At 54.7% G+C, this 20,636-nt stretch overlaps 1 protein-coding gene across 3 annotated transcripts in view; it reads right to left on the reverse strand.

Annotated features, from left to right (window-relative positions):
* The window catches only part of GSE1 (Gse1 coiled-coil protein), a 355,660-nt gene that overhangs the window by 232,938 nt on the left and 102,086 nt on the right, over positions 1-20,636 (reverse strand). For all 3 annotated transcript variants that reach the window (XM_073308113.1, XM_073308111.1, XM_073308112.1), the window contains exon 2: positions 1,336-1,510. In XM_073308113.1, the coding sequence (XP_073164214.1) occupies positions 1,336-1,510 (175 nt within the window). The remainder of the gene's footprint in view (positions 1-1,335; positions 1,511-20,636) is intronic.

Here is a 20,636-nt window from a genome sequence, read left to right on the forward strand (position 1 = left end):
GGGAGGGTGTGTGACACCTCCCCAAGGAATGCTGCTGCTCCTGCCTGACAAGGCTCTGAACTCCCACGAGATGGAGCCCAGCCCAGCCTCAGCCCCATGGCGTCCCGGATCGCAGGCACAGCTGGCATTGCCCTGCAGGTGTCCTTGGCGCCCAGTGTACCACTGGGGCGGCAGGGCCTGGCCTCGGGGGACTGGCCACAGGAGAAAGAGCCTTTCACATCCAGGTCACCCTGGGGATCCGGCCACAGGTCATTTCGTCCCTGGGCACAGCCACCGGGTGGCCTACACACAGGGAGTTGGTGGCTTTCACTCTGACTCCCAGCGGGCTTGTGTCCACATCACAAACCTGCCACCCTTCCCCAGCCTTGGTTGGCCGTCTTGGCAGAGAGGCCACAGATTAAATGGAGCAAGGAGACAGCACATTCACACAGGCCGGGGGGAGGCACAAGAGCAGGAGAGTAAGGGCTTGGTAGAGAGTCCTCTGCCACCAGGTCACCCTTGCCCCACACCCTGGCACCAGACCCTGGGCACTATCTCCTGTCCCTAGCAATGAGTTTCACCTACACTCTGTCCTCTCCCTCGCCCCTCTGACCCAGTCCATAGACACAAAAAGGCCAACAGGAAATCTGCTCAGCAGGCCTTCAACACAGAGCATCCAACAGGCTACGAGGCGTACCCAGGACTGCCCCTTGGCCAGACAATGCTGTATTGGCTAATGACAGGACATCCACATTTCCAACTGTCCCCTGCCCCACACACACTCCTCCCTGCATCCCGGCTCTCTGACTGCAGCTGCCTGGGGCTTACCCGGGAAGGTGGAGAGCAAGGCACCAGCACTGGAGAAGACTGCCCACCAAGCAGCTGCACTGGGGACAGGGGAGGGAAATTCTGGCTGCCGAGTGCATAGATTGCCGCCCAGCACACAAACCATGAGGACCCAGTCCCACAGTCCTCACACAGGCAAGTTTCCAACAGAGTTGATGGAAGTTCTGCCCATGCAAGAACAACAGGATTGAGTCCCAAGATCTTGGGGAAAAGCTGCCTCTCTTGTGAGGAGGCTGGTCCCGAGCTGCCTTGGCTTGGTCCAACTCGCTGCTGTCACTTCCTGGGACACCCCAGGTATCCCCTTCTCTGAGTAAAGCACCAGGGCCCAGCTGCGCCTAGTGGATACGCTGTGGCACATTAGGGGATTGGTCGGCCCAAATCTCGCAAGCAACATTGCTGCACGCAGTCAGAACAACATGGAGACGGTGGGTCCTTGGGGTCATGCCCCAGAGCTCCAAGCTCTGCTACTGCAGGTTCCCCCCATGCCCAGACAGCAAATCTAGCACCTACTTGTAGCTCCCAGGTCTGCGCCCTCCACATCCACACTCAGCTGGCCGCGGTCAGAGCCAATCTCCTGTGCACCTCCGTTCCTTGCACCTGGGCTCTCCCCAGAGCCCGCCAGTCGCTGTCTGGGCTCGCTGGTGGAAGGCTTCACAGCAGGTGTCTCCAGAGAAGAGGACAACGCCTGGAACAAAAGCAGAAGAACAGGGACTCAGAACCTTTCCCTGCATGGATATTCAATAGCCGACAGCCAGCATCAGCTTCAGCACTAGGCAGCAGACCTCCCGGTTCCCCTCCCAAGCCCTCATGCTCGCTACCAGCCTGGAGAAAGCAGGGTCCTTCTGCCAGAATGTGTCCCACTAGTGCTGGGGGGCCTCAGGGTGGAGAGACACAAGATGCTTTTGTTTTCTTTCAGGCAGATTGCACGTGGCTGGGTAGGGGAGTTGTCTGCTGCTCACCAGCCAGCCAGCTCCATGTCTCACGGGGGCTACAGCTGGATCTGAGTGAGCAGTCCAAGCGCTTCCAGTCAGGACCAGACAAGAAAGGCTTTGGGGAGGTGGGGGAGGGAGGGCAGGAATCAAAGCAACATCCCTCTCCCTGCCAGTGGCTGCCGGCTGATTATTCTGCTGCTGATTACTCAATGGGCCGGTATACAACTTCCCTCCCCTCTGCTGTGACAGTGAGGTCACAGTACATGAGGCTCCTGCTACAGGGACACAGGGAGGGTAAGCGTCCTAGATCCAAAGAGGATTTTGAGGCTAGAAGGGATTGTTATGATTATCTAGTCTGACCACCTAGGCCAGAGATTCTTACCCAGTGATTCCTGCATCAGGCCCAGTATCCTTCGCTCAGCCAAGAGCATCTTTTTTAGAAAGATGTCCAGGGCCAGATCCTCCACTGGTGTAAATCGATGTAGCCTCATTGACCTCACTGGGTCTCTTCCCCTTTACACCAGTGAAGGAGTAGGCCCCCAATCTCAATTTAAAGACTCCACGTGATGTAGACACCATCACACCTCTTGGCAATCTGATTCAATGGTCAATTGTCTATTCCCTTAAAAATGTAGGTCTTATTTCCAGTTTGAACTTGGCTGACTTCATCTTCCAGCCACTGGATCGCATTATACCTTTATCTGCCAAGTTAAAGAGCTCTCTAGTAACAAACTTCTTCTCCCTTCATAGGGATGACTAGACCGTGATCAAGTTGCCTCTGAATCTCATTACTGAGAGTGAACGGCCTTCAAAACTCTAATTTACTTTACACCGCTGCTGCTGTTGGTTTACACTTTGCACTTCAGAGGGCGTGAAGAAGAAAACTACTTTGGTCGGCTCCGAATCACTTTTACTGTCTGTTCATAACTTATTCCATTCTCCGTTTCATTTTCTTGAGACAGAGCCATGGCTGGCGTGAAGCAGCACGGAACACACAGGTGCTCTTTGAGCTGACGATCCAGCCCTGTTTCTAGACCTTTGCAACTTTCTTTTCTCATGCACCAGCTCCACGCTGTTGTCCGTCATCCCCCTGGCAGCTCTGGGACCTACCAACAGCCTTACAAATCTATCCACTGCTTCTTTGTTTTGGTATTTGAATGAAAACATTTCTGTTTGTGTTCCATTTTACAGTACCACTTCCCCTTCTAACACCTACGATAACTCATAATCTCTACTGTCTCAGCTCTGTTGTGTGCCCTAATTTGCTGCATCTGTCATCCTCTTGTTTAATGCGCATCTAAGAAAATCTGTCCTCAGTTCTTTGTATCTTTAATAAGTGGCAGTAACAAAAGCAATCCATATTCTAGCTCCATAACTGCATAAACTTGTGCTGGAATGGATTTTTTCATCTTTGAGACAGAAATGCAATAAAATAGTACTTTAATTTTATTTAACATAACAGCCCCCATTGCTAAATGTCTGGATACATGTAAACCTATGTAACAAACCCAGCACTTTCCAAAGTGACAGGCTTTATGGAGCTGCACAGAGCTATTCTACAGACTCTCCCTGACAGACAGATCAGGCGTGTCTCATTAGCTTCAACTTGGGCATATTAAAAAGGAGGAAGGCAGAGGAGACCTGCTGAGAGAAGAATCCCATGATCATCCAGATAATGGTTTAAGTTTATAAACTCAGTCTTGCCTGTGTTACCCTAGGAAGTTGGTAAACATGGCCCAGAACCCACTGTGTATGTGTGATTCATGGAGAAGGGTGTGACATATTGACAAATGCGGTCCAATCAAACTCAGCCAACTGCACCAATCACCCACAGAGTTCAGCCATCCCACTAAAGCCAGAGGAAAGAGGACAGCCTTGCACCACGGGCCATTGGACCAGCAAACTCAAGCCCTGCCAGACCAGCCACAGAGAAATTCCTCAGCTGAAGGGTATGCTCCCCCCACACCCTAGTAAGAATGTCCTTCAACTTGCTCCAGGTTAGCAGATCTGCCTCAGTTGATTTTAACCAGCAGGCGGGGTCGTGTGCAGAGCAAGAGACCCAAGTCACACAGACCACAGGCAGCAAGCCGCCCAGCTCGCACAGACAGCCTTGTGCGGGCGGGGCTCCCGCTAGTGTGCTGAATGGAGCCGTGTGGACATTGCAGCGCGGGCAGGTGGGCTAGCCACCTGAGCTCAGGCTCATCCTATCCCTTGGCTGGCTCCATGCTCGGAGTGAGCCAGAGCCTCCACCGGTGCCATGACAGCCACACTGCTATTTTTAACACGCTAGCATGAGCCCCACTAGCGTCGGCCTAAGCAGGCCGGGAGGCTCGCCCATGTAGACGTACCCATCAGAGAGCACTTCGGGTTGCACTCGGGTCTGCAGAGAACGGGTGTAATGTGCCCTGCCCAACAAGTGCACGACCGGTACCCCAGAGCCGGCGACACACTCACAGCACATGCAGCTGCCATGCCATGCCATGCCATGCAGCCCAGCCTAACACACGCCCAGGCATGGGGACCTGCTGTACTGAGAGAGGACTATGCCTCTCTCAGCACATCCCCCAGCAAAGCAGTAAATCCCTGCATGAGACTTGAACCCAGACCTTCCCGACATGTGCAGCTAACCAAGCCCCACCCAGCCCTGATTGTTACCAGCCCCTTCCTGCTATGGGATTCCAGAGAGGATGCAGCTGGGCTCTGTATGCTCCAGGACTTGGCAAGAGAGAAAGGGGCTGTGACCATACAGACTGGAGAGGTAGTCAAAGCAGGAGGCTTTAGGTCAGGGAAGGAGCCTTTTGATGGAGTCAGACAGGCCTGAGGTAGGGACCGGCGGGGTGGGTGCAGGGGGTCCCCACTTCAATTTACGAGTACTAAGGCCAGGGCTGCTGTGCAGAAAGGATTTTATGTTGATCCAATTTTTCGATGGCTTAGTCCTATAAAACTGGGAGCGCCTAAGTAAGATGAATGGAACATGAATTTTGCTGGGAAGCTCTTAGAATCAATGAGCCACACATGTGAGCAGACGTATAAATTTACCATTCGTTTCCTGGAAAGGTTTAATTTATGGAATCCATATGGTAACGCTGCACAACCGCGAGCGCTCGACAAATCCCACAAGCCCTCAAGTGGCAACACTTACTGACTCCAACTGGCAGCTTTCCACCAATTGCCCCGTCGCTCTGAGCGAGGCCGGGGATGGGAGAGGCTGGTATCTTTGCCACCGCACAAGATCGGTTAGGCAGCCAAGCGACCATGTCCTGCCTAATCTTTGCCAGGGCGGCCCACGGTCCCCCAGGGCTTGTTAAGGGAAACATGGGTGTAACTTTGTGCTTCTTCTTCTCCTCTTTTGCAATTATTAATAGAAAGTGACTCTTTCCGCATGGCGGGGCTGATTGCTGCGTCAGGTTTTTTACTGCATGGCCTCTGCTTTAATTGGGCACCAAGCGGAAGCATTAGCCTGCAGAGCCTTACAGGGAAGGCTGTGGACATGTGCAGCAGAAAGGGTGTGTCAGGACCTGTCCCCTGCAAAGGGAGTCTTGGGGCTACTCGACACAGATGGTAACAGGGCCCCTCTCCTCTAAGCAAAATCTCCTTCCATCCCTCTGGGCTTCCCCGTGTACAATGGCCTCATCTGCATTGGGGATCCCAGCCAGCAGGGCAGCTGCACTTGTGCAACCCCTTGTTGTAGCCAGGCAAAACCATGGTTTGCACCAGTTCATCTTAGCCCTGCATGAAGTCAGGACAGACAGCACCAATGCAAATGATGAGGATGCACTAGGGTTTGCACCAGCAAAGCTAACCTGGCGACAGGCCACTGATGGCTAGAATTAGGGCAAATCCGCAGTGCGGACGAGCCCTTATAATAAGGCCAGGAGGCGCAGGGTCTGTGCAGGGGTGCCAAGGCCCCAGTACATCGTGCAATGCCCCATGCAGCGGGGCAAAGACAGACTCCCCCTAGCCAGCGCTGCAGTTTCCTCTAAGACAAGCTAACGGGTCACAGTGTTTAGGCTGCATTGCACAGCTGTGGCACATCCCAGGGACTCATCTGCTCAGGGTGAAACCTCACGTCAGATACAACATCCCGCTGTGTCCCTCCTGCCCCCTTGAAAGGGTGAGGCCTGAGCGTGAGGGCATCACGCTGCAGCAGATCCACCCAGTGCAACGCAAACACCATCCACTGTCACGTCCCAAAGCAAATTCCAACTGGGGTGCAACACAGCCAAGAGAAGACGCTGCGAGCACCCTGCCAGACATGCTTGGGGGGACAGGCTGGCCAGATGTAACCCAGAGGTGGGCCCGCGGAACCGTCCTACCCGGCCCCTGAGCTCCTGGCCAGGGAAGCTCGCCCCAGCCCCTCCCCCACAGCGACGCCGCTGCGGCTTGCGCCCGCCCACCTCTCAGGCTTTCCAATAAGCCTATTCTGCCGCTCTGAGCGGCCTGGTAAGGGGCCGGGTGGGGGGGAGGTTGGATAAGGGGCAGAAGGTCCCAGGGGGGCAGTCAGGGGCAGGAGGTGGTTGGATGGAGCGGAGGTGCGGGGGGGGGGCAGTCAGGAGACAGGGAGCAGGGAGGTTGGATAAGGGGTGGGGTCCTGGGGCGGCAGTTAGGGATGGGGGTCCCGGAGGGGGCGGTCAGGGGACAAGGAGCGGGGGGGTTGGATGGAGTGGGGGTCCCGGGGGGCCTGTCGGGGGTGGGGGTGTGGATAGGGTTCGGGGCAGACAGGGAGCGGGGGGGGGGGGTTGGATGGGGGTGGGGTCCCGGGAGGGGGCGGTCAGGGGATAAGGAGCAGGGGGGGTTGGATGGGTCGGAGGTTCTGAGGGGGGCAGTCAGAGGGTGGGAAGAGGGAGGGGCGGATAGGGGGCGGGGGCCAGGCTGTATGCAGAGGAACAGCCTTCCCAACCAAGTCCTCCATACCATTTTGCCACCCCAATGTGGCCCTTGGGCCAAAAAGTTTGCCCACGGCGATCTAACCAGTAAGGCTGAGACCTCCCCTGGCAACCTGCTTTGCAAACCTGCCCTAGGCACCTTATGCAACAGCATGCGAGACGCACGGAGAAGGATTAAAGCACATCAATGCAGCAAGCTTCAGGCCTGCAGATCCCAGACACAGAAAGAGGTCTCATGCTCTCGTCTCCGCTGATTTCTGATCATGGGCTTGATCCGGCCCGGTGCTGATCCAGAAGAGAACCTTCCCCCTTATGCTAGGGCTACTTACTTTGCTTAAGAGACTTTGGTGAGGGACCTCATCAAAGGCCTTGTGAAAGTCCACATACAGCATATCCACCGGATCACCCGTGTCCATATGCCTTGTGGCCCCCTCAAAGAATTCTAACAGACTGGTGGGGCGTGATTTCCCTTTACAAAAGCTATGTTGTCTCTTCCCCAACATATTGTGTTCATCTAAAGTGTCTGGTTGAACCTATAGTAAAGAACAGAATTATCAATTTGTCCGATACTGAGCTCCCTCCCCAGTAACAGGAGGGGCTTATGTCAAGGGCTCCCACTGCCACAACTGGCAATTGCAAACTATTCACAATTTCATCCCAGCCCACGCTTAGAATATTTTAGGAGGCTCCAAAATTTTGCCCCTCACCCCGCCCCAACGCAAACTGGCGGGGTTTGGAGGGGTGGGAGAAGGGGAGTATAAACACAAACTTGGCAAAACTTTGAGCTCCCCCCCCCCCCACGTACTCCGTGTGGCTGGAAGCTGATCTATGCCAGGCTGAAATCTGGATTTCAGAAGCTTTAGATTCTGAAGACTCAAAGGAGTTTTTGCTCCAAATTAGCGGTGTCTCTGAGGGGAAACGGTCCCATTTGGAGCACAAAAAAATCCCACCCCTGAGAGAGGTCTCTGGGCTCTTTGCAAAATTCAGCTGTCTCATGCAATCAAACTGAAATGGAAAATGCCTCCCATTCTGACAGAGCCTTTCACGCGATCACAAAATCTTGCCCAGCTCCATTTGGGACTCACTCTCTTAGGAAACATCAGCTCCCCTCACGGCCACATCTAATATCAGCCAGCAGAACCCTGGCTTAAAAAGAAACATCAGACATACCCGGGATCCCTTCCTGACTTGTGCTCTGAGCACCCTCCTTTCACACCAAGGGAATTCAGGGCTGGTGAAATGTGCCAGGGGACAGACATGGAGGCTGAAATCCTGCCTTTCTATAAAGAACAGCCCATGCGATTCTCCTGCCAATACTTCTCCAAGCCCGCCAAGGGAGACACCACCTCTGGGGTGAGAGAGGAGACCGGTCTCCGTGCCCCACTCAATCCTATCAATGAAGGGGAACTGGGCTGAGAACCATCAAACTCATTTTGTACGGGGGGCAGTGGGGGCCTCTGAACACAGGTCAGACGACTGGGCCTGTCCATCACTGCAGGCGTGCCTGAAATGCAGACCCTGAGCAAAATGGTTCCAGGCCCCATGACCAGCTCCCTGAACAGAGAGATTTCTAAGGTCACACATCAATGCTGATTCCTTCCGCTGCCTCCCCAAACCTCTCCACTTCCCTCAGGGGAAAGAGCCCAGCACCAGCCCAACAGCCACTTGGATTCAGCCAATCCAACCATCCAAGCCCCGCAGACACTGCCAGCGAAGGAGAGACCCCGTGAATAGCTCCCAATGGCTCCCCAACCAGGGGCTGGGCGCTGAGGCAGGGATGAGGGTGAGAGACGGGGAGGATGGATGGCCGGGTGGACAGGAAACTGCTGCTGTCCCATCTCCCCCACAGAGCTGGGCACGCGTAGGGGACATGGGTGCTTTCTGGAGAGGAGGCACCCGCCCGGCGTTTTCAGCTCAGTTCACACCACCAGCAGGAAACGTCATGTCCTAGGCAGTGGCCCCCTCTGACATGCCGTCCTCACCTCACCCCGACGCCGAAAGAGACGGGAAACAAGGCCCCGCGAGGTGAGGCCAGGACAGAGCGAGCGGCAGCCTTGCCGGGTTTCAGCCAGACTCTTTGTGTTCCAAACTCCCTTCATGGCTGGTTGCCGAGGGCTTGTTCCTCTGTTCAGGGTCTCCCTGGTGATGGCGGAGGCTTTTCCTCGGGTCAGGCTCCCTGGGGGGCAGGGATAAGTACGCTGAGAATCTCACATCTCCTTCCCGCCCTGCGCCAGTTGTGGGGAGAGGGGCCCCACCGCAGCACGGCCAGAGTAGGAAGCTTTGGCCTGGCCCAGCCGCCACTCTGGCTTTTAGCTGGGCAGCCCCTGGGGCTGCCAATCACCTGCAACTGGTCAAAGAAGAAAGGAAGCCCTAGCCCAGCACCAGCCCATGGAGCTGGCCGGCTGTTGAGATGGGAGCTGTGTGTTCCCCGGGTGTGCCGGGGAGCTTTAAAAGGGGAGACTGAGCCCCTGAGGTACAGCCCTACCCTGAGATCCTGCAGAGGCCAGAGGGCTGTGAATGGCACAGTCAGGTCCTGCCTGAATACTGATTTGCTGTAATACACGGGAGCGTAAGATACAGAGAGCCTGCAACACTGGTAACCAGGGTGTTACTCCATAGACCATACTGCACCAGGGCCAGGAGACTGTTACTGGCCATGTCACATGCATGGAGCAGGGGGCTATTAGGCAATCAGTTACCAGGGTAGGTAACGAGCAAATCAATACTAGTCAATATAGCTCAAGGTGCCCTCTCTTGGAGAAGATGTGAAACCACCTGTAATCGTCAGGAGTTTGATCCTGCTCCCCCTGAATTCAATGGAAGTTTTACCATTGACATCGCTGTGGGGGGGGATCGAGTCCTAATGTTCCATGGCACACACCCCCTTAGAGTAAGGGTGTTGTGCCTGGAATCCTGGCCAAATTCCAACTCAGGTTGTCATATTCTGCCTCCCTAAATCCAACTCCGCCCCCAGTTGCAACTAGATACAGGGCTCTGCGTTGCTTTTTGTCCTAAAACTGCTAGGCAAAGTTAATGTGTGCTGTTAATCAGCTGCCACATTCCTCCCCAGAGGTGGCTGCACATTGCTGACCGGCAAATGATTACCTACCTGTTGGGAAGCGTAATTAATTAGGGTTTGGGAATTGCTTTGAGATCCTCAGATGAATAAGTAGTAGTGCAAATAATTACTAATTATTATTATTACTGGCTATCTAATATGTGCAGCAATAGGCAATCAGGAGTAATTCAAGGTATATTAGATACCAGATCAAGTGTTAATTAAATGTGATGCTTAACATGATTGGCAACAGCTCTTCCAGTCCTATCAGATGAAGATGTCCTTCGATAATTATTCATTGGCAGATAATTGGCCAGGCTGGTGCTACCGCTTGTGAAAAGGAACAGGCTCCTGAAGAGAAGCAGCCTGATTTACAGACGCACTGAGCGTGCAGCAGTGTGCACACACATGGCTTGTAGAACCTCTTGCAATCCCACTCCTAGGCCTCTCTCAAGCAGACACCATCCCTGTTGAGCCAAACTGTGAAATAGGGACCAACCGAGACACTATCTGACTCCATCTTCCCTTGCAACCTAAGGCAGGAGTTAAATCTAGATCCCTAATGGTGAGAAGCCAATGATGAACTAGACATGGGGCGGGGCGGGGCGGGGCGGGGCGGGACGGGGGGGGGGAGATAGCTCAGTGGTTTGAGCATTGGCCTGCTAAACCCAGGGTTGTGAGTTCAATCCTTGAGGGGGCCATTTAGGGATCTGGGGCAAAAATTGGGGATTGGCCCTGCTTTGAGCAGGGGATTGGACTAGATGACCTCCTGAGGTCCCTTCCAACCCTGATATTCTATGATCCCTTCTCAAGGTTCCAGTGTAAGAACCCAGTCCAGCTTTTACCTTCTACCTTCCACTGGGAAGGCTGCCAACCAATTTACTAAGAGCTCTCCAAAGCCTGGGACAACTATAAGGCTAGGGGCTTGTGCCGGCACCATGGGGAAAGCGGGCTGGATTTCTGAGCCTGGCCCTAGCAGCCCTGCTGGCGATTCTGAGCACATTCTCCTGCAAGGGAACCAGCACTGCCCTTTGATTAGATTCCTTCCAATTAACATACAAGCTAGGGAGTTGGCCTGCGCTTCCCGGGAGAGGCAGAGCCTTTTGCTTATCTGGCGTGTAATGTTCTGCAGGAGCAGCCCAGCTCCCCCTAGACACAGTGATTATCTTGATGGAAGTGCCAGAGCGGGCTGGGCTGCGCTGCCAAGCAAACAAACAAACCGCAGCAAGGCTCCCTGCTCTGTTTCTCTCCAGTGTTCAGCGCTGTCGCCCTGTGGCAGGGGCCAAGCCCCCGACCTGAGCTCAACGGGAGGAGGCCAAAGCACAGCCTTGTTTGGTCTCGGTGGGGCAGATGCCACAGGGGAGGAGCTAGGGTCGTTCTTTTCTCCAGCTGAAAAAGGTGCCCTGGAAAACAGGAAGGGACCCAGAAATGGAGGTGAACGTTCACACAGTGGCATACAGTGTAAGGCCAGGAGGGACACCCCCCCACCCCCCAGATCACCTAGTCTGCCCTCCTGGACAGCCACCGACATCACCCGGCCATCCCCGCACCGAACTAACAACCAGAACTGGGCCAAAGTATTACAGCCCGTCAGGAGACTAAACCACTGTGTGAGAACATGGGCGGGGGGGAGGACCGGCAGCCCTGCATTGGCAGGAAACTGACTGAGATACACCCAGATGATCCTGGCAAGCAACCAGTACCCCACGGTGTGGAGGAAGGTGAAAACCTCCCAAGGTCACTGCCAATCTGAGTTAGGGAGAACACACCCAGGGCGACCAGTTAGACCCTGAGCATGTGAGCAAGACCCAGCCAGCCCAGCGCCTCGGAGCGAATCCTCACCACCCACAGCCCCGGCACACGCTGCCCAGTGCCCCAGCTCCAGCCAGATGCTTCAGAGGAAGGGGGGGGAACCCCCAGAAAGTACCCCCAAGGGGCAGACAGGAGATTCTCCAAGGCAGCCCTGGATAAACGGGGTATTTCCATCTCTGACACCTCGAGGCTCCAGCTTGGCTTTTCAGGGCAGCCTCCTGGCCCACGACACCCACACTCGCTGCCACAGTCTGACACCGATGTGCACTTTGCTAACCTGGGGGCAGGTCTGTGCTGAGCACCCTTTGGTGGTGTCGTTAGACTGGAGCTTACAGAGCTCTCTGGAGGCCCCGGGGGAGGGGTTCAGGGGTCTCACTCTGCGAGTACGAGGCATCAAAGTCCCAGGGAAGGAGATTCCCAGGATGGACCTAGGAAGGAAGATGCTGATGTTGGCTCTGGGAAAGCTCCAGGTGGGAGCCACAGACAGACAGACTGACTGTCTGGGAAGTGCCAAAAAACAACAGAGACTGAAATACAGGATCGAGCCCCCTCTGGTCCCAGGGAAAACACGCCGGTGCTTCCTCTCTACCCCAGCAGCCTTCCTGCTTCCTCCCTCCCCCATCATCTCTCTCCCTCCCACGCAAAAGGGCAGCCCACCACCTTTCGGTGACGCCGTTGCTCACAGCCAGTGGTACCTGACCTGCCGGGCATTGGGAACCTTGCCCCGCTAGCCCCTGACACATGGCAATAGCCGCAGAACTCTGCCTCTTCCAAGGCAAACGATGCTGATGTGACGAAGTGGGACTGTTCTTAATGTTTCCTCTATTGTTGGGATGCCTCAGTTTCCCCTATGCATTTCTTAAGTCTCTAGGTGGTGGGATAAGGGGGTGGGATTGTTGCAGAGCAAAGGGCCAGGGTACATAAATGGCCGACACTGTCTCCTGGCAACTGATGGCCTGGGCCCTTCCCCCCTCCAAGGTGATAGCGAAAGGGCTGGAGAACAAAGGAATCCGGTGACCTCCTGGCCTGGGAAAGGGACAAAGCCCAGAGGAGCAGGAGTCTGTTGCGGCTGGCTGGGGACAAGGAGTGAAGTGCAGATATGGTTGTCTGGCTCACTGCCCCCGAAAATGAACCTGGCTGAGGGGTCCTGTTCTCTGTACCTACAAGCTCTGTTTTAGACCATGTTCCTGTCATCTAATACACCTGTTTTACTGGCTGGCTAAGAGCCACGTCTGACTGCGAAGTTGGGGTGCAGGACCCTCTGGCCTCCCCTGGACCACCCCTGGGCGGACTCGCTGTGGGAAGCGCACGGAGGGGCAGAGGATGCTGAATGCTCCGAGGCCAGACCCAGGAAGGTGGAAGCCGTGTGAGCTGTGTGTCCTGCAGACAGGCTGCTCCCAGAGAGGAGACTTCACCAGAGTCCTGCCTGGCTTTGCAGGGAGCAGTTCCAGAGCATCGCCCGGGGACTCCGTGACAGCTACCCCTTGCTGAACTGGGCCTAGCACTGGAGGGGACAATCTCGCCTGGACGGGCACAAAGCCCTTGCTGTCTGCTTTTACAAATCTGACATGAAGTGGGCCACATGCCAGCTGGTCTCTTACACAGCCCCCTCAGAGGGCTGGAGGGATGTGTTGTTCAATCCCCGGCTAGCTCAGCCTCCTTGGATCCTCAGCAGGCAAACTAGCTCGTTGTACCACAGCGTCTCTTGGGCTTTGCCCGGCTGTTTGCTGGCGCAGCGCACACAGAAACTAGACACACCGACCGAGACACGCTCATCCCTGCTGATGCTCCAAGGAGAGGAGCTGTTAGGCTTCATGTCAGGACCAGAGCAGAGCCGGACTGATGCATCTGCAACAGGGACAAGACTTCAACGCAACTGGAATCCTGAGCCACGAAACAACCAGGGACAGGTGCTAACAGGCGAGGAACCTCTCGAGAGACACCCCCTCCCCAGCTCACAGTCCAACAGCCCTCCCCCTCCCCAGTGCATCGGTCGGGCCATTGTGTCTGGTTAGGAAAGTGCACAGCAGTGCCAGACTGTGGCAGCGAGTGTGGGTGTCTGGGCCTCCTCCTTCTTTAACTCTCCCCTGTGCTATCTGTCAGAAAATCATTCCCAGTTACACAGATAAGAAATAATTGATGCAAAGAAGCCATCTGTTTGTGAACATGGAGTATCTGCTCAATTAGGAGGAATCTGTCCAGCCAGATAAACCATCTCTCCATCCCCACTCACGGGGAGGGCTTTGCACCCTGACCATGTCCTCAAAGACTCACAACCAATTAACGGCAAACAGCGTGATTTGGGCACTAACTTGTTAACTAGCACCCTGAGGCTCTTCCACAGGCAGGGCGGGGTGCGGGGGAAGCCGCCAGGAGTGCAGGGGCCTCAGACATGCCATCTTTTCTGCTGATGCACAAGAAAGCACTAAAGCTCAACAGATGTTGCAGGAGCTTGTCAGGGAGGCCGGCTGCAAAGGGCTCACAGCAAACAAGCCCTGACCAAACGCTGAGCCTGACCAGCTGCTTCCAAGCCTGCTGCTGCGGTGAGAGGAGCACGAGGGGGCAGAACTCCCTGCAGGGAAGATGGCACTTCCAGCAGCGCAGTGCCAGGGCCCCGAGAAATGAGAACTGGCAGGCTCGTTCCAGGGACCAGACTCTCTAGACAGTAACACACGGGGACCAGGCGTCTCTGCCTAGCTGGTGCATCGTACACAATAGGTGCTGATCAGAAACAAGAAGCAAGCCCCCCGGATGGGAGCCTGCCTTCTCTGCAGGACGGCGTTCAGTTTGCTGTGTTTCTGCTTTGCCAGCTGTGTCTCTAGCTTGCTCCATTTATTGAACCCAATGGTGCATCATCCCTGAGCTGTGCAAGGCTACAGCGCATCCAACCCATCCCTGTCTACAATTCCCCTGACTTTGCTGGACTCACAACAGGGTTGAGTTTGACCTCCAGAAAGGAAGAATGATTCAGTGGCTAACACAGAGCAGCAGCAGGGGTCATGAGAGCTGGCTTCCGTGGCTGGCTCTCACTGTATGGCCTCGAGCAGAACACGTCACTGCTCTGTGCCTCAGTTTCCCCCCAAGCAAAATGAAGATAAGAATTCTTCTCTCTCAGGATTCATTCCAACTACCCCTGCTCCTCCCACCCACTTCCCTGCAACCGCATCACATAGGGCCACATCTGCAGCTGAAGCATTGTAGTTCAAGGCAGAGGCTTAGGATGCTGGGACCCCTTCCATTCCTGGCAGAGGGCCTCACTGCCTGGTAACGTGGGCTATATCTTGCCAGAAGGGGAATGTTAAAGTAATGTGTTATTAAAATACAGGACATGGGGGGGAAACTGACACAATGGGCTGTTCTGACAAGTGAGGTCCCTGCTCAGCAGCCAATCAGGGTAATATCTACCCTTCTCAACGGCCAGTCAGACTTCTTAGCATTTTGGGAGCCATGACAATGTTGGGCAATCCCCAATGTTGACTGGCTAGTGAGAAGCCACTGATTTTAACACTTCCTTTGAGAGCCCCCAGGCTCCACCTGGCCTTCGTCCCACGCCCTTGCCCTGGACACTGGGTGGGTGCAAGCGACTGGGACGTTGTTATTAACGTGCACAGGACTGTGCTGGCAGCCAGCCGGCTCAGTTTATCACATCCTGACAGCGCATTAGAAGAGCGATCACTGGCCTACTTGTATTCTCCAGTCCCTGCCTCGGGTATTACAGTGAAAAACGTCAGCTCAATTCCAGGGAAATTCTTCATGGTGACAGAATTTTTGGGGGAGAGAAAGGCTCTAATTGGAACCGATGTCAATTATACCTTACACGTACAGAGAGCGCAAGAGACAGTGCATACATGTAAGTTACTTTCAGGGCTGGGTTCCCATTAGACGATCACAGAAACATAAGGACAGCACCAATCAAACCTATTGTACTGTCCAATTCAGTGGACTCAGCACTGCGATAGCACGGTGGGGTATTTTGAGAAGTCCTTCCAAGGCAGAGCAGCTGGTATTAGCCACAGTTTGTCTATTTTAGGTGATAGGGCCCAGTGGTTTGAGCAGGGTACTGGGTTCCACTTGCACTTTGGGCAAGTCCCTTAAGCTTAGTGGGCCTCAGTTTCCCCAGCTGTAGAATGGGGCTAATAATGCTCCCCTGTCTTTGTAAAACATGTTGAGCTCTTCGGCCACCTCAACACCAAGGATTATATCGACGGTTACACAGGTCTCTCTCGGGATCAGACTGATAGCAAGGGGAGGCCAACACAGGTACAATACGAGACAGCCAGCCCTCCTCACTCTCCCAGCAGGCCTAGGCTTTTCCTGGCTTCACCAGGAGCCAAAGACCTGCTGTAATCTGAGAGAAGAAGTGCCAGAGATGTCATCAGCATGCCTGATTCCCCTCCTACACATGCCCTCTGCCCTGGAGTGATAGCTCTCCTCCCAGAATAGCTGGTCCCATTTATCCATGGTATTTATCTGTGCAAGTGCCCGATTTGCACACACAGATGGCCGGGGAAGGGGAGGTGGCACCAGGGCAGTGCCATCCTGGCTGGGGTGCAGGGACAGTGCCCCCTCCACGCTACACGCTTCCCTTAGGTTTTCCCTCAGGGTGACTCTAACGCTGGGCAGCCGAGCAGCTATGCACCAGCAAGCCTCATGCAGCCGCTCAGCCCCTCGGGGCAGATTGCTTCATGGCTAAGCACACAGGGCACCTCCTTCCTAACCTGCACCGTGCCCTGCCTTCTCCGCCCTGGGCACCTCCCACACAGCCAGCCTCAGGGCCTTCTGTGGCTTTGGGCCAGGAGACAAACACCTCCCCAGCACGAAGGAGATTAAAGCCACCAAGAGCTCGACCCCAGAGCTCCTTCAAGGCTGGAGGATGGGTTAAGCTTAGAACAACAGAGACAAGCCTCTATTCCACTCTATCGTCCCCCTCTATTCGACACTGGTGAGGCCTCATCTGGAGTACTGTGTCCAGTTTTGGGCCCCACACTACAAGAAGGATGTGGAAAAATTGGAAAACGTCCAGCGGAGGGCAACAAAAATGATGAGGGGACTGGAACACATGGCTTATGAGGAGAGGCTGAGGGAACTGGGGATGTTTAGTCTGCAGAAGAGAAGAATGAGGGGGGATTTGATAGCTGCTTTCAACTACCTGAAAGGGGGTTCCAAAGAGGATGGCTCTAGACTGTTCTCAGTGGTAGCAGATGACAGAACAAAGAGTAATGGTCTCAAGTTGCAGTGGGGGAGATTTAGGTTGGATATTAGGAAAAACTTTTTCACTAGGAGGGTGGTGAAACACTGGAATGCGTTACCTAGGGAGGCGGTGGAATCTCCTTCCCTAGAAGTTTTTAAGGTCAGGCTTGACAAAGCCCTGTCTGGGATGATTTAGTTGGGGATTGGTCCTGCTTTGAGCAGGGGGTTGGACTAGATGACCTCCTGAGGTCCCTTCCAACCCTGATATTCTATGATTCTCTGATTCTAAGCCCTGGAAAACTAGGATTCCTGGATCCCTGTGGGAGTGTGTGAGAGAAACTCCCAGACCAACCCCCCTACACAGCCAACCCCACCCCTCCATGCTCAGGGATGTTCCACCTCTAGGGCCCTGACCTCTTTCTAACAGGAGCCTCAGGGATTCAACAGGCTGAGGTGGAGAGACAGACTCCGGAGCTGAACTTTGCAGACCCCAGCCTGGTGCTGGGGTGCGAGCCCCCGGGGAAAGCAACTTTCTCCTGAGCGAGTTTAGCACCAAGCCTGGCGTCCACGGCTTGGCTGAGCCAATTGACTAAGGAGCAGAAGGAGGTCACCTGGCTCTCGCACAGTGCGTCTACACAGCCCGTGTCGACGGGTTCACGCCAAATAGCTGTGGAGCCCTTATGGCTCTCACTGGAGCTCGGACGCCTAGGGAGGGGATGGGCTTCGGCGCCCGAGATGCAACTTCAGCACGCTGTCTACACAGCTAGTTCAGAGCCTGAGCATGATTCCTGCAAGCCCGAGCGTGTAGACCCAGGCAGGGCAGACGTACCCTCCATGGCATTAGCCAAACGTTGTGGCCTTTCCCACCAGCCGTCCAAGCTCTTCATTAAGCTGCGTGTTTTGCTGCCTATCCCCACCCCCACCCCCAGCCCCAAAGGTTATCGGATGTTCCCTTCCAGCGGGCCAATAAGGGACCGTATGCTGCTCCTCATCAGCTTACGCCCTCTCCTTCCAGGGCGTCAATGAAGCGGGGGAAGCAATGAGGTAATCAGCTTTTGAATAACTCCCTTCCCCAGGGGAGATGGGCTAAGCCGGGCTGCCTTGGAAAGAGCTACCTATTGATATGCAAAGGGGGCTCAACCTTGCAGCCTCTGCAGCTCCCAGCAGTCGGCTCCCCCTTGCCCACCATGTTGTTCTCATGCCAGACAGTCCCAGTCGCGCTGCAGGGAAGGGCTGTCAAGCGGAGCTGCAGGCCAGCAGGGGAGAAACACCAACCAAAGAGCCAGGCTTCGCACTCGGAGAGGGCTGGGTGTGTGTCTGGCTGGGAGAGGCCCCCTGATGCATGCCCACATGCATATACCGATATACACACGCAGTGTACAACCTACGTTAGAAACAGGCCAGAAGCAAACCCCCAGGCCCACGCTCCGAGCCAAATCGTGTATCTGCAGCAGAACCAAAACCCTGGATCCAGAAACTCCCAAATGTAGGGGCTCAAAATGCAAATCCAAACTGCCCCTACATCTGCAGGTCTGACTGCGATCCAGGTCCGGGGTCAGATGCATCCCTGCCCTCCATGCCCTTGCTGCATCCATATCTCTGTGGTTGGGAGCGGCACTGCTTCCATTTTACTGACAACCCCCGCCCCAGGCAGTGCAATCCAGTGATGCGATCTGAGAGGCAGGAAGCACAGCTCAGCACAGGAAAGCAGGTCTCCAAAAGCTGGAGACCTCTTCCAAAGCTGTTGCAAGGCGAGTTCTGATCTTTACAGTAAATTTCAGTCCTTCATCAACCTGATCCCAATGACTTCAATGGGCTTTTGATCAGCCCCAGATCTACTCTGGGGGCTGTGCCATCAGATACTCAGGCAGGGTCTCCTCTGACTTGAACAGGAGCTGAGCTCATAGCTCAGCAGAATTGTGTTTCAACAGTTCCTACATGAGATTTACCTTACAACAGCTGTGCAAGCACCCTTCTACTTCGCTAAGGTGCTTTTCCTGTCAGTGACGCCATCCGATTGCCATACAGGCAACTTCCCACTTCCCTGTTCATTTTCCTTACCTGTGCAATGCTCAAAAGCGAGAAAAACCCAGTCATTTCAGGGGTGATTTTTAGCATTGCACTCACATAGAATTTGCATGCTCGCATCACCACAGTTGTGTATGCAAGCCATCCTGTTGGCTAACTGTGCACCTGACCAGTTAGATGTTTAACTGGCCAGTATGGGTGGGCCTGGGATTGCAGTGTAGGTGCGCCTGCATGAGCAAATCACAAGAGTGCAGTCTGTGTGGCCAGCTCTGAAACCGGCTGGGCCTTGCGCTGCTTTGTGATTCGAAAAGCTCATCCATTGCACCGCAGTTTGCCTCCCACCTTCTTCCCCCTCCCCGCCGTCCACCCTCTGCCTTTTAAAATCCAATCAAATGCCACTCTGCTGTGCTGACTGCAGGCCATTCCACGCTGCATGGTGACCTAAATCGGCCAGCTGCAAATTGGCACTGCCTGCCAACTGCTTCCAAGAACGAGTTCACCTGTGCCACTGGGGCACGTGCCTGGATTCGCTAGAGGGGATGGGGAAGGGGCCCCAGCTGTGTGGCCAGCAGTCCCACTGCAGTGTTCAGCTCAGCTTGTCTGTCAAGGGCCCCCCCGTAAATGAGAAACAAGAGCTCGGGAAGTTCACGTTGGGAAACAGCAAACATGCCTAGGGAAGCGAGACCCCCTGATTGGCTCAGACAAGCATGCGGGCAGGTGGTGCTTCAGGCATCCAACACAGCCGGGGCTGGGGGAGGGGGGTCCTTCTGGCAGATCTTTCCCAAGCGCAGCCTAGCCCAGCGGCCGTTCTCAGCCCCAGGTGTAGGAGGGGCAGGGTAACCTGCCCAAGCGGCTCTGGGAGCTGCAGATACACTTGTTAATTAAGGATACATTGAAAACCCCTTCTGTCCTGTGCTGAGACAACGGGCCTGGGCATATCACTGCAGTGCAGGCCCCCCCACCCCACCCCGCCCCGCCATCCAGCAACTGCTGCGGCCTTGGAGGCCTTTAGAGGCACGTGTGTTAGGAGCTGCCCAAGCACAGAACTAACGTCAGAGAGAAGCAAAAAGAAAAGGAGTACTTGTGGCACCTTAGAGACTAACCAATTTATGTGAGCATGAGCTTTCGTGAGCTACAGCTCACTTCATCGGATGCATGCCGTGGAAACTGCAGCAGACTTTATATACACACAGAGAATATGAAACAATACCTCCTCCCACCCCACTGTCCTGCTGGTAATAGCTTATCTAAAGTGATCATCAGGTTGGGCCATTTCCAGCACAAATCCAGGTTTTCTCACCCTCCACCCCCCCACACAAATTCACTCTCCTGCTGGTGATAGCCCATCCAAAGTGACAACTCTTTACACAATGTGCATGAAGGACGTGCTACTGGCTTAGGGGTACGGGGACGCGGTGTGGGAAGCAGAGTGAAGCCCAAGGACCTGTGCCAAATGTGCCCACTATCTAGGCTGTGCATTTCGGCACCAAACGCCCTGGGAGCCCAGTCAGCAGGGGTGTTTTGAAAACTGGGGTCAACTCTATTTATTACACACTTATTTGCTCTACAACTTCGCCTTTAAATTAAGAGCTGTACCTGGTGCACAGAGCTGGGGAGAAGGTGCATGTAATAAGCTGGGTAGTGTGTATGTGCACCACTGCCCACTAGTGGATGGAATCAAAACCACTTAACTGTGTGTCATGCACCCTGCGTGGCTAGCAGCTGATGGAGAGTCTCCTTTAGCTCGAGCGATCCCACAGGGCTGTGACTTTGGGAGCTGGCAGATCTGCAGTCCAGCTGGTGTGAAGCACAGTGACAAGTGCCTAGGTAGCCTTGGACTAACTGCACTCCATATATTCTTACATTCACTCTCTAATTTCCAAGAGTGGGGCAGTCACCTGTGAG

This window comes from Lepidochelys kempii, chromosome 12 (genome assembly GCF_965140265.1).
Source record: "Lepidochelys kempii isolate rLepKem1 chromosome 12, rLepKem1.hap2, whole genome shotgun sequence".
NCBI classification, from domain to species: Eukaryota; Metazoa; Chordata; order Testudines; family Cheloniidae; genus Lepidochelys; species Lepidochelys kempii.